Source organism: Anas acuta, chromosome 17 (genome assembly GCF_963932015.1).
Source record: "Anas acuta chromosome 17, bAnaAcu1.1, whole genome shotgun sequence".
In the NCBI taxonomy this organism is placed as follows: Eukaryota; Metazoa; Chordata; class Aves; order Anseriformes; family Anatidae; genus Anas; species Anas acuta.
In genome coordinates this window covers 11,099,273-11,122,326 of record NC_088995.1, presented here as the reverse complement: position 1 = coordinate 11,122,326, position 23,054 = coordinate 11,099,273, and the positions used below count along the sequence as shown (strand labels likewise).

General features: G+C 43.8%; 1 protein-coding gene across 3 annotated transcripts in view; it reads right to left on the bottom strand.

Moving 5' to 3' along the window:
* Positions 1-23,054, bottom strand: part of ZDHHC8 (zinc finger DHHC-type palmitoyltransferase 8) — a 113,011-nt gene that overhangs the window by 25,436 nt on the left and 64,521 nt on the right. For all 3 annotated transcript variants that reach the window (XM_068653718.1, XM_068653716.1, XM_068653717.1), the window contains exon 2: positions 902-1,023. In XM_068653718.1, the coding sequence (XP_068509819.1) occupies positions 902-1,023 (122 nt within the window). The remainder of the gene's footprint in view (positions 1-901; positions 1,024-23,054) is intronic.

Below are 23,054 nucleotides of genomic sequence, written 5' to 3'. Positions count from 1 at the left end.
AGTTGATCAGGGGTTCAAAAGCTTCAGCTGAAAGGAATGACAGAGAGATGCTCATCATTAGACCCCCCTACCTGGAGAAACCTGGCAGCCACTATTCAGAGAAGCCAGCAGGACAGGTACCTTGTTCTTGTCAGGTGCAATAGCAATTCAAAACAGGTATTGAATTCACTCAGTAGAGGTGGGTAAGAACAGCTTGAAGAGAGCAGAGATCCACTGGCTTAGCAAGACTGCCTAGAGCAGTCTCTGCTGCAAACTGCATGTGAATAATTATTGGAAGACAGATAAAATGAGGTGATAATTCTCTCATTAGGATGTGTTAAAAGAGGTAGCTCCACTGTGGTTCCTATTATAAGAGCTGAGTGATCTTTATCCTATTTAATCAGTTGTGCATCAGTACTAATTTAAGCAGGCATATCTTTCTACACGTATACATTTTAGATGCTCTAAGGCAAACCTTAATCATTATCTATTTTAGCATTCAATGCCTATGCATTTATTTTAAGGCTTTGTGGAAGGAAGGTCTGCTTTGATGAAGCTGTTTCAGAAAGCTCAGCCTCTCCCTTCCACCATGCTCAACTTCCTATTGTGAAGACAGTAACTTAAATCCAATGTGCCAGCGTGACACAGGGGATGGCAATTGCAATCACATCAGTCAGGAGAGCTCCTCAAAGGAGAACCATGCTATGCAGCCCTGTGCCCTCAACTGCCAGCCTGAGCAAGTGCAAGGACAACTGACACCTCCCAGCTCAGATGAGGGTATCCAGCACTTCACCACCATCCCAACTCTACTGTCAGCTCAGTGTAAAAATAAGAAAATACATAAACAAGAAAGATTACCAGAGGGAAAAAAAAAAAAAAAAAAAAAAAAGGAGGACCACCCACCAGTCCCATTTTCTCTTACCTCGTGGAAAAACTCCAGGGTCCATGAAAGTTGCCATGCTGAAGTTTGCCAGTACAAACAAGAACACGAGCCCATTGTACACTGGGATGGCTGGTGAGATGGCTTTTGTCAGCCAGGGGCACCTGTGGAGGAGAAAAATTATAGGTAAGGGCTCTTTTGGCTGTATCAAGTAGTTTCTTCCCATTCACCATCATCATAGAGATAAGCAGTCTCATCATCTCCCCACCAGCCATTCAGCAAGGCTGAATTTGCAGTTTAACAACAGAAATTTCAATAGAGCCAGTTTCAGTGATGTAAAGTACGCTGCATCCACCCTTTCTAAAGGTGCTTTATTCCATAGTACAGAAAGCAACAATTGCTCACGTGGCTTGTAGGGCTTTGCGACCCTATTGCTTTATTTGCAAGCTGGCACTTTGCTTCTCTGCGTAAAAGCTGCGTAAAAGCTGCATCCTATTGTTGCATTGCTCTTTATTGTGTATATAGCCTTGTTACAGTCGGTGTTGTTTTCAGTCCTCACTGGCATAAAGCAGAATAGGATTCTTAAACCATTGATCTCCCCAGCAGGTACAAAGGGAAGCACACTCGCTTCCCCCAGCATCTTCCCAAGTGGTTTTCAACTTTAAATAATGTTCACAACCAACACTTCAAAACCTCTCCCCAGCAGAAGGCTTGGTCAGACCAAGCATGGGCTCTGCAGGTGTCAGCAGAATCTAAGAAGGCCAAAAAGAAAGTGGGTGGCATCTGCCATGTGAGCACCTTTCAGAAACACTGGAAATGCTTGGTGCACACCCAGCGGATGTACCTGAGAGGGACAGAAAGTAAAGGAGAAAAACTAGGAGACTCAGGGAAGACAATGTAGAAAGGCCTGTTGTTATAGGACAACTGATCGAGCTGCAAAGAACACTTCCCACCAGCAGAGGAAGGCAGGACCAAGATAGAAGAAAGCTTATCCTACAGGCAACTTTACCCACTGAAAAGCAGCGTTTATTCACTAGCCATTTGCAGCCTCTCCAAAGCTTATCTCTAAACACTAGCCCAATTTTACTTCTCTGTTCTGCATAAAGAGGTTTGGTGCTACAGGGTTGCTGAGGGGAAAATCCAATTAATCTTATTAATCTTGCAGATATAAATAAGGAAAAATATGGGACAAAGAATCTCTCTGACAAAAGTAAGCCCCCTGACTGAGCAGCTCTTTAGATTTCCTCCTGCCCTGACAGCCAGGGACCCCACTTTGCTGCTGTGCAGACACCACGGCAACACCTTGCTGCCGTTCGCATAAATCAAACAGCAGCCCACATATTCGGGATCACATTTTGCCTGAATTACATGTACAGTTGCATCTGGTTGTCTGCCAGGCTGCGGAGATAAAGAAAAAAGAAACCACCAACAAACACCCAACCTTTTCCCAAATCTAATTGGCACTGTTTGTGCTACCGATGTGCTGCTTTCAACAGCTGAGAATGGTGTTGCTGACCTTGAAGAGACGCCGCTAAACACACTCTTGTGGCCAGCATTAAAAGGGCACCACATTTTCTCCTCCCATTTCTTTGTGAGCAGGCAGGAAGAGATTGTTTTGCGCTCTCCTCCTCTTTGCAGCTAGGCTTTTAGCATTGCATTGCTGCAAACTGCTTTTAAAAGGCCCTTCGCTGGTGTGTGTTTCATTCAGTCTGGACTGGAGAGAGTAAAAGATGGAAAAATCCTACCCCAAGTGAATGAACTGCAGAGCCAAGACACGTCTGTGGCTGGGGCCAAACCTTGAGGCTGATCAGGGGAGAAGGAAAAATTAAGCCTTCCCACTTGAGTCTGGATGCTCTGCTACAGCCCACAGAGAGGGAGCAGAAGCACGGGGTTTCTTGGGACTGGCCTTTAGAGGGGCAAGCAGGGAAAGGACCTGGAAATGAACACTTACTAAGAGAACAGGAAAGGGCTGAGAGCTCTGTGGGGGAGGGCAGAATCTCTGTTTCTTTTGCATTTGGGATCTCATCCAGATGCTCATGGAGCTTGGGTACAGGAGAGAGCCTTGTGGCAGAGCAAGGTGATGGACTAGCTCAGACAGACCCGGCTGGAGACAGCTGGGCTCTGTGACTTGCCCTGCAACCTTTCCTGTCCCCAGGAGGTGGAATTTCAGCCTTCAGCAAGGTGACACCGACTCGCTGCAGTGCTCAGTTTTCCTTGAAGCAGCTGATGGTGACTGAGAGCTAAGGAAAAGCGGTTCCTTTCTTGCCATAAAATATGCTGTGGTGACCATGCCAAGCAAGCTGTGGGCCCATCTCTAACAATGGTTCCTGCCAGCTCCTTCAGAGGAAAGGAAAAGAAATCCTGAAATAAGCAGTTATAGAATAAATTCTACCCAGGGAAAGGCTCCTCCCTTTAAATTATAGTAAAATTAGATTCAGCATGGGCATGACTGTCTTCATTTCTTCCCATGAAGAAATTGCCTACACAGAGAAAGATTATGAAGTTACCCACTGCCTGTCAAGCATGGAGGAGAGATTTCCTTGGCAGTAAAGTCAAGTAAGTTGGCAAACGAAGGGACAGGAAACTCTTTCTTACAGATAACCCTTTCTTACAGATAACTCCTTACTCTGAGCAAGACTACATGAGAGAAACTGTCTCAGATGATTAATGTAAGCATTTGTTAATGTTCTCATTTGTGATTTACTTTGTCATGTTCCCAACAAATACATCAAATACTAGGAAAAACTTTAGCCATAAGCTAAACTAAACAGCTCATTTAATGGGTAAATAGTGTATCTGAAAATACTTCATGGAAGTTGGAATGAAGGATAGACTGAGTCATTGTACATATTAGCCAGAAGGTCTGTTCACCATCCTTCCATTTTTATTTCTCGGAATCTTTATGCAACATCAGATATTACATAAAATTTTAGAGGGGATAAAAAAGGCCTCATTTGTAAACCAGACTGACCAATAAAAACATCTGAGATCAAGTCCTGGCTCATAACTGGAAAAGGGTCTGAAAAAGAAAATAAAATTGCTACTAGGATCCACAAACCGTGACACGTCCTCCCTCCTTATCCCTCTCCCTTAAAGCACATGGAATTTTAGGCAAAGCAACAGAAATTCTAATCCGAGTCTGGCAGGTTGTTTTATCACCAACCCATCCTGCAGAAATCTGGCTTCTGACCCTCTTCACTCTCTGCTTTAAAGAGGAAGCTGCAGAAATGTCTGAGCAGGCCCTACAGTGAGATTCTGTTTACTCTGTTTATTTCCAGGAACTCCAGGAGATCTGCTTCCAGCACCACTCATCTCTGAGGACAAATCTGGCTGAACTTTTCAGATGCTTCTCCTAACAGAAGGTGTTATGAATCCAGACAAACAACACATTGATTCAAAACTTTCTTTGCTTGGGGAACCCAAAATTTCAAGACTGTGGTCTTTGTGTCATCAACTCCTCTCACGGTGGAATCACACAGCATAAAGTCTATCACAAATTTTATAGGGCTAAATTTAGTAGAGCCGAGAGCAGTGTACACCAGTGCCAGATCTTTCTGAGAGAAAAACTGAACTCCAACACTTCTGATGTGCACCGACATCCAGGAGCAAAACCACCAAGTCCTAACCCAGGACCTTTCCATCACAGCTTAATTTTGTCTGAGAAAGCCGCACCCTTTGTGTTGCAGGAGCCCCTGCAGAATCCTTTCCATTGCAGAGGTCAAAGACAATACCCATGGAGAAGCTGAGCAGTGGGACACAGCGCCAGATGTGCTGTGACTTGCTTTCTGCAGAAGCAGCCAGACGTGCCTCACCTGCCTTACCTACAGCTCAGAAAACACACCGCACCCCATGGCTGCTGTACCTCACTGCACGATCAACATTTAAGTTCAAGGTAACTGTGCTAGCATTTCTTTTCTAAAAGTAACTGCATGATCAGTGCTCTCTTTCAAGTTAATTTAGATCCCTCACATGAACCAGGAGACCTGAGGGATAATACTGCAACTGCTGTGGGTACCAGCCACGCTACTTCAGCAACTACCCAGGAGAGGAACTTTCAATGGTTTTGTTTACTGCAGAAATTAAGAGCCAGCACACGCCACCATGGCATGCTAGAGATAATTATGGATCTCGAATTCTTCTGAACGAAGCACACAATTACACAGGCAGCATTTTCCTCATAATTATACTTCTTTGACACAGAGTAATTCTGCTCGTAACTCAGAGGAGAGTAATTCAGGGTGGCAGATTTAATCTCATTTATCCTATTTGCTTTTGAAACCCTATCCTAATAAAATGGAAAGTTAAAAAGATTAACAAATAGGATCACAAAACTTGCTAGGTGTCAGACTGACTTATGCATCATCAACTGCCTTCCTCCGCTAAATTAAACAACAAATAATCCTTTCTGCTTTTTTTGCTCGGTGCTTTGTAGCAAGACATGTTTGTGTCTTATAATTACAGTTCAGCCATAATTAAGTAATTGAATGGGACATTTTTCTTGAATCCTGCTCCAAATTAAGTTTTTTTTTTTCATTAAAACCTTACACATGCTTAGAGAAGCTTTAGGACACGGAGGATGGAGCCTGGGATTTTAAGAATCGTGTTCTAGTCTTGGCTCTGACACTGGCTTGCAGAGCGACTGAAAGCCATCTGCTTTCCCCCTCCACCCCGGTTCCAAATGAGACACAAACTACCGACAACCCGTCTTCCCCACCACACGACAGAGAAGGGATCGCCTTCGATTTTGCCAATCTCCAAGTGCCTTTCCTAGGGCAAGGCTGCTGGCCCCAGCATTTGCCTCCTGTGAGCCCAGCACCAGGCCCCCAGCACCCATCCCAAAGCGGGCAGGGGTGAGGCACACCGCTCCTGCTGGTGGGCTGCTGTGTGACCACGTGTCTGTGATGTACCTGGTGAATGAGGTCCGTTGGATGCTCTGCCCAGAACACAACAAGCAGGTGCATGCACACATGGGGCTCTCTTGGGGTGCAGGGTGCTCAGAGGCCAGAGACAAAGAGCAGAACATGGAGCAGGAGCCTACAACACTTCCCTTTCTAATAGAAAGATGGGAAAATCTGCTTGTGCAGAGGGAACAAAGAAGACCCCAAGGATTGCCTGCTTGACTGCTCAACTGAACCTAATAATTGATCTGAGATTCCCACACATCCTTCCCCTTGGGCTCAAACAGATGGCTGGTATGCAACAAAACAATTAATTTCCATGACAAATCACAATCCATGGGTTTATAACATGGAAAATAAAGCACCTCTTAACTTGAATCACCTTCTTACACCATTAGGGCGGTTACAAGAGTAGTATCAACCAGCTGATTCAGTGCATCCAAGTAGAAGCAGCCCAGTGAAGTAGAGACTAATTAGATAAGAGGAGCCAACAAGCAAACATAATTTGTCTAAGCGCTGGCACTAATGTCACTGAAAACTTTCAGACTGTGTCCTTAACTCTGCAGCAGCCTGTCCTTGTTTGATACCTCTCCGGGAGCTTCTAGCCAAACCCTGACTGCTGCGACCCCGCACCGATTTGCATCCTGTGAAGTCTGTGCAAGGGACCACCACTCTGTGTAAGGAATCATCACCACATCTGACCAAGGATGTTCTAACATTGCTGATACCCAGCAACCCTGGGAGCTGGACCAAGCGTCCCGGGCTGCCTGCAAGCTGCCCTTCCCCAGAAGGGCCCGCGGGCCTGGCTGGCAGTGACGGCACATCGGGGGTACAGAGAGGTAAAAGTCCTCCTAGTGCTTAACCCAGCACTGGACCACATGGACCATAAATATAAGGGCAATCAACTGACTAATCTGGAAACCCAGATTTTAGAAGAATTCAGAATCAGATGCAAGTACAGTGCCTTAGGGCACACTCTACCTGTGTACGTAGGACAGAGAAGGTGCAAGACAGCACCCTGCGGGGTGAATGCCAGAGCTCAGGCGTGCAGAGCCCGCCTCACCGCAGGGCACTGAACGGCACAGCTCTCAGCCTTTGGCAGGGGAAATCTAACACATTCCTCACACAGCCCACTCTGGGAGGGATTTTTCCATTTATGCGCTCTCTCCTACCCTGAAATCACAGAAAAGTACCTTTGTGGAATAGTAACAGAGGAAAAAAAAATCCGCTCGTTTTCCATTTTTGTTCACTGCCAAAGATAGCTGGGAGATTATTCCACAGCTAAAAATATTTTCCAAGGTGCTAAGTCATCGGTAGCTTTAGAAAGGCATCACTGGAGCCTGTCAGAGAAGGATGGATCCGAGTGTCATAACCAACATGAAAGAGAACGGCAGGTCCTAGGAAAACAGCAGAAGGCTCAGGATATCAGGATAGCCAGGTCATTTGCTTAGTGCTGCCACTTGAGATTTTGATAAATCATCTAATTTCTGCATCGCGTCTTACTCATTGGCAAGACTGCAGCTAATATATTGTTGCCATAGCACTACACCCTCACTGTGACTACAGCAGTTGTACTGATAGAAAGTGGTATTAAAGTAAAGGATAACAACTCCAAACGTTACATAAAAATGGGAAGAGAAGTAAATACTGGAGAATTTACCACTGAAAAACAGAGACTGATGAGGGCTGAGTGCCACATGGAGCAGCTCATGCTGGTAATGAGTAGGAGATACAAAAATATCCACCCTGGGTTGCCAGATGCAGTTATCCATCACAAGGGGCCAAAAAAAAAGAAAAAAGAACATAAAAAAAACCATGAATTTCATGAGACCATTCCTTATGAAATATAGCTGAACACTAGCGCCAGAGGTTCAAATCCATCACCTGCTTAACTGTGTTTAATTATTCATAAGAAATGTGCTGGGCTGAAATTCACTCAGGTTTAACGAAAGCTGATGGGGTTTCAGTGAACTTTCCATTACACCCTGGACTCAGTCCAAAGGCTAGCGGTTCATGTCTGGCAAAGTATAGATCAGAAGAGCTAAATCAATTAAAAAGTCAACTTGAGATATAATGGTCCTTGGTGAAAAGTCTTATCTGGGCTATACGTCATCCCTGAAGTAAAATATACTCTCCCCTTTTCACAAAGCTGCTTGAAAGCTCTGGAGCGTGTGGCCTTCCTCCCTTTTTAAGCAGTCCCCAAATATCCAAGAAAAGACACTATTGTCACGTGAACTGATGTGGGAGAAATATGGAACAGGAGTGACAATACCGATAACTGAGTGAGAAGACCATGGGGATAACTGTGCCCATCAACACTCAAGTTCAGAAGCCATCCGCTCATCCCAGGCATATTGCACAGGCACAGACCGGCCCTGCAGCCACTGGGTAAGCCATATTCTTACGAGCTACGCATCCAACATGACTTTACAGGTGCCCAGTGAGCAGTCAGGCCTGCCTTGTGCTGGATCCAACACGCATGCTCTGCAGCCATGCTCAGCAGACAGCTGGTGCAGCCGACAGGCTTCTGCTGGGAGCTGCACTCAGCTGCTCAGCGCTGCAGGGCTCAGGCAGGCAGCGGCGGGGCCGATCCACAAAACCAGATCAGAACAGCAAATCCTGCTTCACACACTGATCTGAAATTTGCATTGTGGTGAGTGAATCAAGGGCCTACCTGGAGCTGGTTAGCAGTTACTGACACAGTGAAAGCCCAGGGCAGAGTTTTTGTTTTGATGTATTTGTAAAGTAATGCACTTATAACAGCGTAAGCATCACTTGAAATGCCCAGCTTTTTATTTACACCTCAAATTGAAGTTATCCATTGAGCATTGATCCCAGGGGATGTATAGGCTGGATTTCAGAGTACACAATAGCACTTTTATATTAAGAGAAGGATAATGCTCACCTCAAAATGCGACAGTAGGTCTTCGTGGCACTTCAAGCATCTATCGCGTTGCAAACAAAATCACCCTGAGCAGCCGTAAAGCCTCTGGTACATCAGGGAACGGAGCCAATTGCCAGTGCATGTGCCAATCAGAACGGACTCCAAGCATGGGTTACAGAGCAAGCACACAGATTCAGAGACAACCCCCCTTAACTCCTGGGTTGCTTTCTCAGCCCCAGATTTGCAAAGCCTGAAATACCACACAAGCTGGAAGATGCAAGGATTACTGTAATAGGGGCTTGCAAACATGCACCAACCTTTTATCGGTACCATGCTGAGCAGCTGGAAACAAGCTCTGCTTTTTCCAGCTGCTAATGGAGACCTGAGTGTATGGGTGGCCTTTGGGTCACGGCAGAAGAGGACGGGAGGGGGGTCACTGCAGAATAACCGCAGCAGGAGATACACTGGTTGTCCTGTCATGCTAAAATGGTTTTAAATCCACTCGGTTAGAAAAAGAAGGGACTGCTGCCCAGTAACATTCCTGGGCAGTTCTGTCTGGATATGGCTGGCCACCAGCATCTCTGTACTGCAACAGCTGAATGACTTCCAGCCTGTTCCAAAATTCACATACGGGAATTATCAAGCCGCAGAAACCTTGCTAAATGGGAAATTGGAGAATTACCTCCAGAAGATGCTGTATGAACCAGTAACTCAGAACACAGCTGAGTCCTCAGCGCATGTGGCTGCACTGCCTGCAGGCTGTGCTCCCGTGTGCACCGTTCCCAGCAGTAACCACAGTCCAGCTGCCCAGCGCGGTGTCCAGCAAGGTTGGAAGATGCTTCCTAATATCTGAAAGGGACACACATGCTACACAAGCTGAGTTTTTCTGAGTGTTTTCAAAGACGCTATGTGGAATGCAAACTTGTGCTTCTAATTTGTAAACAGCAGAATTAAAGTGACGTCACACTTGCTATGGCAGTGTTAGAAAGAGACTGGCCCTCATCCTGAGACCAACCCAGCGTCATTTCCATGAGTAATAAAGAACACAGTTTATTTGGGTCTTACACCACTAGTGACCTTCATGATCTTCCCGAACTCTCGGCAAACTAACACAACTTTTTTCAGGATAGATGAAATTGCACTTGTCAGATCCCATGTTGTTCTGATGGAAAAAATGCACAGGGTGGCTCCTCCCTGACTCAGAGTTGTTCTTTGGGGTTTTCCGCACTGCATTTATCCTTGTCAACATGCATGGATCTACCAGCGATACAGAAATGTAAAGTGGGCTGCAGAGGCAGTTTTTATTTTTTATTTTTAATTGTATTTATTATATAATATAATAAGATAAATTATTTTTTGTTGTTGTCGTTTTTAATTAAAAACAACACACTTAGGGGGATCCTAGCTAGATGCAGAGGAGGTCTTGTGCAGACTTTGCTCACAGCATACCCCAGTCCCATACCAGGGGAACATGTCCAGGACACGTTCAGTGTTTGAATTCATGAGACAGTGGTGTAATGGAAGCAAGGTAGTTCATTGTAAGTATGCTATGATGAAAGAGAGTAACAGGTAGAGAAATATTAAGAGAGGAGAGGTGACACAGGGAAAAGATACAGTATACATTACCCTTGTTGAAAAATTTATTTGACTTTTTAGATGTCCCTTTGTCATATGAGCTTCAGTAGGAAGAAATTAAATTTCCTAAGAGCCATCATCCCTTTACAGCTAGTGGAGAAAATTATTTAACTCAAAGACAGCACCTATTAGATAAAAGCATGTGGCACTTAATTAACAATGAGCCAATATGCACAAGATATGTTTAATATGAACTCTATAGACTGTGTTATCATGTCCTCAGTGCATTAGCTGAGAATTGGGTACCATAATGTGCTTTTCAATACATGGGGAAAAGAAGAAAAGCAGGGGACACCAGCAGAGCCAGCCCAGGTGTCTGAGCGTAATACCGGACAGCCTGGGGGTCAGGACACCTTTTACTGGTCTGCATCATAGGACGAGTTGTTTCTGCACTGAGAAGAGCTGCAGGGACTGCTTGGGGTAGTGATTCCTAGCAGGGAGTACGTTATAAGAGGACCTTATCCCTCTGACACACATGCCAGACTCCAGAGAGCCCTGTTAGGGCCGATGCATGGCCTCAGCCGGCAGGGTGCAAAGGCCCGTCCAGCCGCAGGCGAGGTCTGACATCTCTGCTGCCTTCCAGGTGCTCGAGGAGGGAACTCGCCCCGTATCCAGCCAGCCCTGACAGACCTGCCAGCTGCTCGTTGCAATGCTGGGGCTGTCAGAGAGTCTTGTACGAACGAGGGGAAGGAAAATCCTGTGAGGCTGGTAATAGCAGTTACATTTCTTCCATGACTTGAGAGAGCTGTTCAGGAAATCTACAACTAATTAAGACCAGAGGTTCTTGCAGACTTGTCTGGATCATGTATCGCCTTTGAAATCTGGAAACAATACCTGTCCATGGCCTGAACAACATGCTTCAGAGCTGCTATGCAAGTTCTTTTATCTGTACAAGAGCTTGCTGGTGCAGGGAAGGAAGCCAGTCCTAGCCTGAGCTCTTGTTTGAGGATTTCTAGACACATGCAGCAAAATTACTGCAGGTATTGGAAGGTTCCCTACATGGACCAGAAAGATTAAGGACTTGGTATTTTACAGAAGAGATGAACAGAACAAAGAGACAGATGTATCTCTACTACAAACAGATACCGATGATAGGGCAGGCAGGGTAAACATTCTCCTACGTCAAGTATGGGAGCAAACATATAATAATAAAACAAAAGCCTCTCCTAGAGTCTCATCTCTAATTTCCCTCTGGAATATCCTTCCCAAAGGACTTTTATGGAAACTTGAACTGTGAGCATGGCATTTATGTATTTTATTCTCACGATGCTGAAAAAGAGTATTTGCATGGCTGGTATAAGGAGGCCTTAATATATGAAGTTTTTAAGAAAAAAAATATCACAATTTCTGTAACTAAGAAGATAATAAGAATGAAAGACAACCTTCACATTCTAGCCTATCAAAGAAACTTTGCACCTGGGGAGAACATCCCCCTGTGACTGCCTGCTTTGGGACTTTTTACCCCTTCCCAAGCCCAGCCAGGCCATCAGAGGACTCACCAGTGACTCAGCCTGTTTTGGCAACAGCTTAATCCTGCGATCCACAGACCTCACCACTGGGGCCAAGGTAACAAAGCAGAACAGGACAAGGTACCTCGCTCAGCACCCGGCTATCCCAGCCCCCATGTGCACCACCTCCCCCAGCCCCGCACCATCCTGACCCTAAGCAACGTTTTATACACCCGGTCTTGGCTCTGCGGGACGGATGCCAGCAGGCAGCAGCAGGGCAGAGCTGGGCTTCTCAAAGCCAGTTCCCAGCCCGTTTCTGCTCCAAGCTCGGGCTCTTTCGGGGCACAAGGACACAGCTGAAAAATCCTCGTTCCTTCCAGCAGAGGGTAGCGGGACACACAAGCCAGCAAGCAAATGTGTAGGACTGTACTGAAAGCAAGAGATGTGTGCAGTTCAAAACAAAACCAAGGGTTCAATATCAGTAATAAAAAACAGTGCTCAGCAGCACAGTGGAAATGTTACAAAACTAAATGCATTCTTCCACTTGCATTCACCAAATGAAGAAACATCAAACTTTAGCTTGTTCTCATTATGTTCTTCCTTCCCCTGTAACATCACCATCTTCATTTTGCTTCCTAGTTTTGGGAAGGAGACCTTCAGGCAGCAGCAGTGCCTGAACAGGCTTTTTCTGCGCCTCTCCATTAGAAATGTCTTCTCTTTCTCTATATGGGGCTGTTCCCCCTTTCTTGAGTCTCCCAAAAGATCACCAAATAACATTCAGGCTCTATTTTCTCTTTTCTCCTCCCCATCAGCCTGTAGTGGATTAAAAGGCTGAGCAGCAAAATCCGTGCCCTTGTGCAGCAAAAGAGCACGGTTCTGCTGCTGCTGTACGCAGGAGATCCACAGCTGTCCCCATGCACTCTCAACAGAAACCTCAAAAAGCCACTAAGGTAGAGGCACAGGCAGAGTCTCCTCAAACTATTAAACAACTGTGCCCCCCCTGCTTAGATTAAGTGTTTCCCATTTTAGCAGCACAAGCCGAGCCCAAATCCCAAGCCTCCCCTGCCTGCACATCAACAACTGCACCGTCCCTGCTCACCGCCTAACAGCATTAGGGCTGCCTTCTGGTGGCATTCTCCTGCAGGTAAAATCTTATTACAGCACCTACCAAGAACAAAAATGCTTCTGGGGAGCAATAAAATACTAAAATACATGGTGACTGTCATACTAACAGTCTTTTTTATTTAAACGATGAAACATAGCATCATCGTCTTAGGTTTAAATGTCTCTGTCAGCTTGGACAAAATATAAAGGGAATCTTCCAATATTTGGTTTGGTGCACAGGTATTCAATTCAGGTTGACAGAAAACAAAATTACTTTGCTTGGAAAACATCCTGAGAGACAATATAATCTTAATTACGGAGACAGGGAAACGGGATTCAACCTGGTATACAGATCTGTGTCTTGCCATTGGATTCTGAAGTGCAACAATGCGAGGGATCACAGGGGCAGCTGCGGAGGTGAAAATAATGGCAGGGAAACACCTTTGCTTTAGTTGTGCATTATTTGCTCTGCCCCAACACCCACCGCTTTCCAAAGACAGAGGAGTAGCTTGCTCACACACTGAAGTGGTCATTGGGTAGCTGCTCTGCCATTTTCCATACTAATGTCTCAGCTTTCACTTACAGCCTGTGGTTTTGTGATTTTTGGGGGATGTTGATTTGAAAGAACCGCAAAGTTATCAGAAAAGGTGTAATTATGCTGTGAACCTGATGCACTAAAAATCTCCCAACTCTCTTGCCATAATTCAGTAACATAAACCAGGATTACAACTACCTGATATGCGTTAACAAAGCTTAATACACTCCCGAGTCAAAATGGGGCAATTAGCAGCTCCTGTACCAAAATAGAAGACTATGGGAATGGCATATGTGTCACCATCTGCGAACAATATGCAACAGGCAAACCAATTCAGAAAGAAAAAAAAAAAAAAAGAGATTAAATTTATTCCTATTTCCAAGAATCAAAGTGAATATTCAGCTTCAGCATTATACTTTCCAGATTCCCAGCTGGGACCAGAATGAGAAGCGTCAAGCATCTTATGATTTAACCGTTGAAAAATTTCCAGGCCAAACTGTCAAGCAAGAGGTTTGGATACAGATCTGAACTATGGGATGTTTTGTCTGTGAAGTTCTTCTATCAGTTCCAATAGCAATAGTTAGCATTTGTGTGTGTACTTTTAAAATACCTTTTGCTCCTGAACTTTGCTGAAGTTCATCCATTGGTTTCTTTGCCCTTGCTTTAATTTAAAGAGTAGGATACATCATCTTGCTTTTCAGGCAAATATGAACATTTTCTTCTTGCTAAACAGCTAACACACTGGAATGGAAATAATTTACTATTTGAGATTTTCTGAATGAACCCCTTATTCCTTCTCCTCTTCTTCCCTCAGTATTTCCTGAGAATCGTATGCCACAAGCAAACCACTCTTGGCTTACACCAGAAAATGTCTACAGCTCTGGGATGCCTTAATTCCCTTTACATTCCTCTTCAGCAGCAGGCAGAGCCTACCATAATGGCCAGGAGAAGCATGGAGCCACAGATCACAGAACAGCCACAGAGATATAAGCAAAGCTTGCAAGGGTAGAGCTGTGCTTTTATCTTCTTTGATTTGAAGGGGGGACAAAATGAGTATCCCAGTAGCTACAGTCCTTTCCTGAAGCTGTTTTATAAATTTACTACACAGCACAATCTTCTTGTTCTCGTATATTACTGTAAAAAAAATTTCTTAGGGATTCTTTTTCCTTTTTTTTTTTTTTTTTTTTTTTTAACATGACTACTGGAAAATCCAAGCACAGAGACACGATTCATATTCTGAAGAAAACTTATTAGAAAACTCATAGCTTCCCCAAATGTTGCATGCTGTACCTGACTCCAAAGGGCAACACAGTAAAAATGAACCATGGTCTGGGATGTTATATCCCCAAAGTACCCCTTGGTAAGTAAGAAAAGGAATTTATTTTCCAGACAACAACAACAACAACAACAACAACAACAACAACAACAACAATAATAATAATAATAATAATAATAATAATAATAAAATCATGTGTTAATTCCAGGATGCACATTTGAATCCTACAAAAAATATTTTTTACTCACTCAGTGGAGTAAAAAAGTCTCTTTTTTATTTACCTGAGGAAGTAGAGTCTAGCAGTTATGAGTATGAATAAGTGACCTGGGCAAGGGTTATGGTTTTCACCAGCTTGCCTAGCGATTCCACAATTCAGCCATTTTCGACCCGGTGCACATCTCACCTTTCGCATTAACCGCCCTCCCCCAGCAGCGTTGGGGAGTTTTGCTTTTAAAAGTATACAAAAGTATGTCAATAAAAATTAACTGGAAAGCGTTACAACCTGTCTCAAGAGAAGTTCACCAACTAGGACAACACAGATTTACTGAAATGGCTAAAATCAGTTACTATTAACACCAGGCCAATAACTCCTTGAATCAAGAGATTGACACTGCCAATCAGGCACAGACACAGACGCTGAGTGGGGACCCTCCTCTTTCCTCATACTCTGCCATAGCAGCCCTCCCTGAGCTCTCACTTGTGCTGTTTATGCTTAATTTTCTGGCACACTTACAGGCTTGTTTCTGTAAGCTGCAGTTAGGAAAAGAGCCTTTTATATTGTTTGTTCCTCAGGCACAAGTGACACATGCATTTATCTGCTCTTCAACATTTAATGCTCAACATTAAACACGGTTATCAGCAGCATTTTAATTCTTTTACAATACCTGATCGAGCAAGCAATTGACAAGTTAACAAATCTGTTTACTTTTCATAGTGCTTACTTTAATTTTTGTAATTAAACAAAATTGTTTGGATTCTCCCTTTTCCCCCCAAACTGAGTGCTGCCCATGCAGGCACTTTAACTCTGTATTTACTCTTCGAAGCATGAAGTGGGTTCATTTTCCTTCTTCTCCCTCCCCAAGGCTCAAGGCAGACCACAGTCCCTGGGACATCTGGAGGTTGTGGTTTGGAGAGGTCCCTTCCAGCCAAGAACAAAAGCAATCATCTTCACTGAGTTAGAAGATACTTAAGACTTGTTAGGAATTTCTGAGTTGCAAAACTCAGTGCTTGAAAGGCTATACAGAAAACAGCCCTCCTTCAAAAGTTTATTAAAAAGAAAAGCAAAAGCTCCATGTTTCTTGTGTTAGCTGTACAAGATGAGAAAATGTATCTGAGTCTGTAGTAACGGTTATGCAGCAGCTCCTTTAGTATCCCTACTTCTCTTGAATTCACATAACTGTGTCTTGAGTTTGTCAAGGTCTTAGGAGAAAAAAAAAAAAAGGAAAAGGTTTGAGATAATGATATGGTTATGCTGAAGAACCAGTGAGCACAGCCAGCAAGAAACTATAAGCACCCTCATTCTGAACAGCAACAGATGCCAAGAGAGCAGAAGCCAGCCATAAATTGGAGTTTTAAAAAATTCTTCACAATTTGTGCCAGCAAGACAAGGAAGGGGTTAAAGTGATTCCAGAGCACTGTAACGGATCAAAAAACAGCAAAAAAGCCTGTCCAGAGAGAGTGCTCCCACCGGAGCCTCCCCGAACCTGGCTCCTTCCTCCCTGCGAGGGAACACAAAGGGGTGAGGGGACAGCCCGGCATCTGTGCAGTTAAAGCACTCAGCAAAGCTGCACCCTTCCTAAAAGTCAGGCTGGGTGTGCACTTCTGGCAGAACGGCTGCCCTGGCAGGACAGCGGAGGAGCAGGCAAGGAAGAAGAGATCTGCTTTCCACCAGGATCTTGTTTCCTACGTGTTCAGCTCAGCTCCAAGCGCTCGCCTTCACAAACACACAGGCGTTGAATCGTTCAAATTACATATAATCTTGTGTTGCTCATTTACAACAGCACAGCCAGCGACAAAGAAAAGAACTTAAAGTGCTCGGCTCCCTTCAAACAGGAAGCAAGCCCGTGGTGACAGGCTAGAGGATTCGTGACTTGTTCTTCCTCCGCCCCGTGCTGCACACATACACGCTGTGTTCAGGAGAGATCCAGCAAAAAAAACTGCACACAGGCTCCGAGCTGTCGTCTGCAACACAGTGAAATAAATGCCCAGCTCCCCCTCCCCGAGTTCGCAGTACAGATCACGAAAGGCAGAACTACTCTGAAACATCTCTCTTGCAAATTGCTGTAATTTCCCATCCATCTTCAGCTCGGTTGACTTCGCCGGGTCCACAGGGGCCGATTTACAGCATTCGTTTTGGATTAAGGGTTCCTAAACTGTGACTCAGGAGGCAGAGTAAACGATCTGCAGCTGTCTCGCGGAGCCCTGGTAAATGGTGAAAGTGCCAGTCCCGTGTGGCCCTGCTGTGCTCGTGGGGCCGAAGTGAGCCCGAGCCCACCAGTTACAACCTGGTCTAAAAGTTCAGGAATCAGTGACTGAATCAAGTTCATTTGCAGACTGATAAAGATGAAGATTTGTTCTAAAATCTCTATTTGTTTGTTCAAGTTTTTTTTTTTAACTAGTGAAGTTGTAGGCTGAACAAACCAACAAAACGTTTTTTTTTTATTAGTGAATTTTAGTGTCTGCCATTTGCTTTTGTGTTGAAAGCTACTTCTAACACCACACCTTGCTTTCTGTGCAAATAATATTACAAACAGTTGCATCTGACTTGACATCTATTCTAACTGCAGCATGGCTGCACAAAGTTGGCAAAGGCAAAGAGGCAAAATAAGAACTGCATCCCATGGATCAAAAAGTGTTTTCAGAAGAGACACATTCATTTGCTCATTATTTCTCTGGCAACTTCTACATTTTGGAAATTTCTGAATTTTTCAATAGGCACAAAGCCTTTTTTCTAGTAAATAGAAAAGGCATGTTTTACTTTTATTTATTTATTTTTTTAAATGGCAGTATTTTCTGTATATTCAGTGAAAGGCAAACAAAAGCACTGTAATAACGTGCTACTCTACCTTCCCCTCAATTTTCGGTTTCCATACTGTCACATTTTAGTCAATCAGTTATCACTGCTCATTTGTCTTTAGTGCTAAAAGAACTTTCCTGTATCCCGTGTACTGCTCACAAGTGGAGGCAAGACTGTGACAGTCACCTTGAAATGTTTTGCTCCTCAAACATCGCCTTTCTGCAGACAGCAGATACAACCTTACAGGTGGATGCTGCCAGCCAGTACTGCATAATTAACTGCAGAAATTAGAAAAATCACATTAGCATAGCCAAGGCTAACACTGATCTACTAGATCAGTGCAAATCTGCAATGCGCGTCCATCAGGCTATTTAGCCAGTTCACTTCAGTATTCTAATTTCAATCACTGAAGCAACTCTTCTAGTAAACTGCTCTGCACCTCCTGCTCTGTGGAAGATTCTTCATGATCCACCCTAACTCTCCATCACCAGGCGGACTGCACACTGGAACACCGTTGTTCAAACCATTGCAAGCAGCCGTGCCTGCAGCGCTTGCTGTGAGATACTGACAATGCATCAACTACATAACCACAAAGAAATGCTGCTGGTATTAAACTCATTTAGCGTTACCTCATCTCTCACCAGCACAGCTCAGCGAGAAGACAGTGGTGTAACTGGAGAGACTTGCTCAGCTTCCAGGTGCTCCCAGTTATTCTCTGTCTCAATGTGGTTGTAAATCCCAGACCTCTGAAGCTTTTGCACCAATAACTGTAACCCCCTTGTGCCAGGCTCCAGGTCTGCTTTGAATCTACATTTTAAGTAAAATTGCTCACAATATGGGCTTTGAAATGTGGGATTTTTTTCCTGCATTCCTTCCTTCTGCACAAAGCCATGGCATGACCAGGACTGCAGCACCACATACAGAGAACCAACAAACCACCTGCCAGCAGAGCCAAATTGAGCTCCAGCTGGAGCCAGCCCTGCCCCTGGTCAAAAGGGAAGAAAGCAGCCTCAGATCTTTGCTTTCTAGAGAAGACGGCCAGCAGCACTGTCACCGACATCGCCCTGTACCAGATGGCCCCGTGTGCACAGCAGCACAAGGAAAGGAAGAAGCAGGACTTTTGCAGCTTGTCCTACAACATCCAATTGAGTCAAGGCCTGAACTACTGAAATCACTGCTCCATGGCAGCTGATAAACTCCGTTCAGAAAGCAAGGAAGCATGTCAAACACGGTTTAATTGGAGCTGCCTGGGGGCCTGGCAAGATGCAGGGAACTTATGGCACACACTTACATGTACGTCGCTGATCAGAAGTCTTCTCCCAGCAGACGGTGGGACGGTGCGTGGGAACAGCCAGTGACATTTCAGGGAAAGCTCTCCAAAGGAATATTCTGTCGTTCGGTGTCTCCAGCTTTCATTACCATCCCCGCCCATCATAACAACTTTTTTGGGCTCTTGGCTACCAAGAAGACTAAAGCTTCCTCATGCATATCCTGTAACTTGTCTTTGAACTTATTTCTTTCAATGGAGCTTTCCTTTAACCCCAGAAGGCTTTGCATACTATTGATGTGTCAGGAACACTCCCTGAACATAAAGAATTTACACACTATCGAACAGGAATCTTTTGAAATTGTTCACTTTTCACCAGAAAGAAAGCTCAGAAAGAAGCCCCCAACAGGGTGTAAGTGGCAGTGATGTTAAGTAGGAGGAGAGTACAGCAGCCACGAAAGAGAAAAAGAATTCAGTCGGACGCTGAAGTAGATGCTTGGAACGTATGTCAAGGCCAGATCAAAACAGCCAATTGTTGCTGTTATCTACTTCATCTTGTCTTGTGTGGAAAAGGGAGTTAGGAAATTCTTTTCGGCCAACGCGACTGTCCAAGCCAACGTGACTGTCTAAGCCAATGCCCAAGGCAAATAATGCTCTAAAGAATAAGGCATTTTAACTCTGCTATAAATACTAAGTTTGCAAAGACAGCTGTTTGCTTGCAGTCTCCTTCTGCAATCTCCATTCAACACTTTATATTTACATAAATGCATAACCATACCTAATCCCCCCACCAGGTTTTAGCTCCTTGAGAGAACAGGCAGGAGTTGAGGAATGGCTTAAAAATTTAATCCTTGAAACATGAAATTAAGCTGCTCCCTCAAGAGCTGCCATATGGTGTCTATTTAAAAAAGTGATACTCAATAGAGGCACCATGATGCACAAGAACTGCTCATGGATTTCACCTTTGAGTTACTGAAGCCCTTCCACAAGAGTATCAGTCACGGGACAGTTTCTTTGCAGAAGGATCTTTAGCAGAGGAAAGTCTCAAGAGAAGCAGCTCCTGTAAAATGGGCACTGAAACTGACTGCAAATCAAGACAGCAATCTGAAACCTTTGTTTTCATGGGAACCCAGCCTTCACAAACTAGCACCAGCATCAGACTGTGCCATGCAACGGTCCTTGATGGTTTAGCAACTACATTATTCATAGAGTAGATTAACTGATTGTTGCTTGCCCTACCTATTGTCTGTGACAAACTGATAAAATGCAACTTTGGCTAAAAACAGCTCACAAATCCGTGCCTTTAAGGTGAAGATATCAGTAAAACTATTCAAATCCACAAACAAATCTCAGTTTAAAGAAACGCTGCCTGGAGGGTACACTTATCTTCCTGTACATACAGGAAGGTTCTGTCATCTTTCTTCAGCAGCACTGACCTTAAAGAGCATAAAATTCATAGTTTACAATAGAGATGGTAGAAAGAGGGGAGTACATCTAAGTCTCAATTTATTTATTAATCCTCTAAATAGAGGGCTCTGAAGGCTCACATACCCTACCTTTCCAAACAGAGAGTTATCAGTTCCTGCACCACACCAAACTCTGCTATGCTTTCCACTCCCAGAAGGCCCTGGCATGACGATGAATGAGCGTGGTTCTTTGCTGACATTACAGGAGGAAACAGACTAAGCCTGCCTTTTTCTCTACCACAAGCTCTCCCACCTAAGATCAGATTTCTGCATAATGGCATAGCACACTGCAGATGCTCACCGGCTCATTGTGAGGATAAAAAAATGTTCTGAATCTAGCATCATCCTTCCGGGAAAAAAAAAAAAAATCCTTTTTCGTACATGATTCAGTGTAAACCACAACCTCTTGTAGTTCCAGTGTTCAGTAGAATCAGTACAAACCTTGAAGTCAATCTTAACCTACTATTTTTTGGAAGCTAACTTACACATGGCCAGTCCAAGGCTAAAATAATCAAAATCTAACTTAACCACAGACCCCTTATGGATCAGATCTATAGCTTGAAAACTCAGGTATCTGACATGCTATTGAAACTGTTATTGTTTGAAACTTGTAAGAAACAAAGAATCTGAGCCCCACTGCAGCTCTAATACCCAGGTGCACCTTGCTTCCTCTTTACCAGGCACATGGCCCATTCATTGACAAGTGTGTTTGCCCAGTTTGGTTTCCTGGGAGTCCCTACTGGCTGAACATCAAGCCAAATGTTCATTTTTGTTATCAACATAGCCAGGGGGCTCAGCGATGCTAGCCAACCCTTGTTCAACTAGTGTTACTGTTTTACAACATGTCATGCTTTGTGAGATTGAAAGGAAAAGCCAATAAAAGGAAAAATTAATCTTGTGATTAAACACAACACTTTGGATTGCTGGCTGCTGACACTGGCACCATGCCACCCTCTCAGAGGACAGAATAGAACCTGTCTGCTGTCTTCAACAAAAGGATTTTTACAAAATAAGGGTCTCTTGCTATGAATGATCAAAATGAGCAGCTTGGCAAGGAGACCTGGCCAACCGTCAATTACAGCTTTGTTCTGTCCCAACTTAAGGCTGATATTGTCCTGCTCCAGACTGAGGTGATCATACAGAATTTCTGCTTGTACAGAATTTTTGCATACCATGTAAGTTACAGATAAATTCACAATACAGAGAATTTATAGCAAATTTGTAAGAGAAGAAGAATTTGAAAATTTGTTTTTAAGATTTTTGCATGAGTCAACTCTGAGTACAGATTGTTTTGAAATCTGAATCCTCAGGGTTTGCTAAGCACCTGCTCCCTGAAAAGCAGGCTTATGTGCCATTGAAAGATTTGTGCTGGCCCTCGGCGAAGGGATTAATTCCTTTTCCACTATGAATATTTGCATAGGATACTGTGCTTGTTATGCCAAAGTCCTCTTTGATACTTTCACTCTAGCATAAAGCGTAGTTTCTGTGATCGGGTATACAATGTTCATTCTTACAAACATTGAATGCTAAAGTTTAATTTAAACTCTGCTTAAAATGTTTCCCTCAGGAAAATTCAGATGCAGAAACATACTTAGCCAAACAAGAAAACTTAAAAGCATGGTCAAATCAGAACACATTTCTAAACGACTCATCATCATCATGTGCATGGCCTGTTAAAGGCCAAAACCTCTGTATTTTGAGCAGGAGGATCTGGTCTCTGTTACTGGCAAGTGGACCCCAACCCCGGATCATCATCTTTCGACACATTATTTAGTCAACAACAACATCTCATTGCCTTATACATGACATATTTTCAAAGAGCTTAACAGCACAAGTACCAAATAGTATTTCGGAAATACATGGGAAATCATGTGAATGATCAATGTAACTACCATCACCAACAGAACTATCAGCAAGACCTACACATAAAACATTTAAATATGAAGAAATACAAACACAAAAGACACCTCTAAATTCTTATTTCAGTTTCACTGCTGATGGCTTACCACCAGTTTTGGCAGCATCAAGGCCTCTCAGTGGATCAGTGATGAATGATGCTTCTTATAAAATAGCTTTCCAAAAACCCAGCTGTATATGGCTGCCTCCCAACAAGTGTGATGGTGTAGCTGATTCCCAGTAATAAATGGTAAAGATACTACCACTTCTCAAAACAAATTCTATCCTTATGAAAAACTCTCCATTTGTATATGTTTTATTACTTCCAGCTATTCCTAAACTGCATCAAAAGAGACACCGGGAAGTCTCACTACAAGACTATTGTGAATACAAATATTTTGATCAGAAGAAACCTTTGCCGAAACCTTTGATGATGGATAGCAGAATAGCAGTTTCTGAAATCAACAATTCAAGCTTAAAATGGTTGTGGCAGACAAACATGAAAGTAGTTCGGAGACATAAATCACATAGTCTGAAGCAGAGTGCGACCTGCTCGTTTATGTGCTTCCCTGCTGAAGTAATTGTAGGAAGCTGTTCTTCAGCTCACCAGGCAGGCAGAAATGGGTATTGATAGGAAGGGTGCGAGTGTTACCTAATGCTATGATGCTATAGAAGTGATGAATAACCCTAATGTTGATGCAGCCGGTGAGGAGATGCTGTCAGACCATTAAGCATATCCAGGTGATTTGTCAGTGTTTAAAGATGTTGAA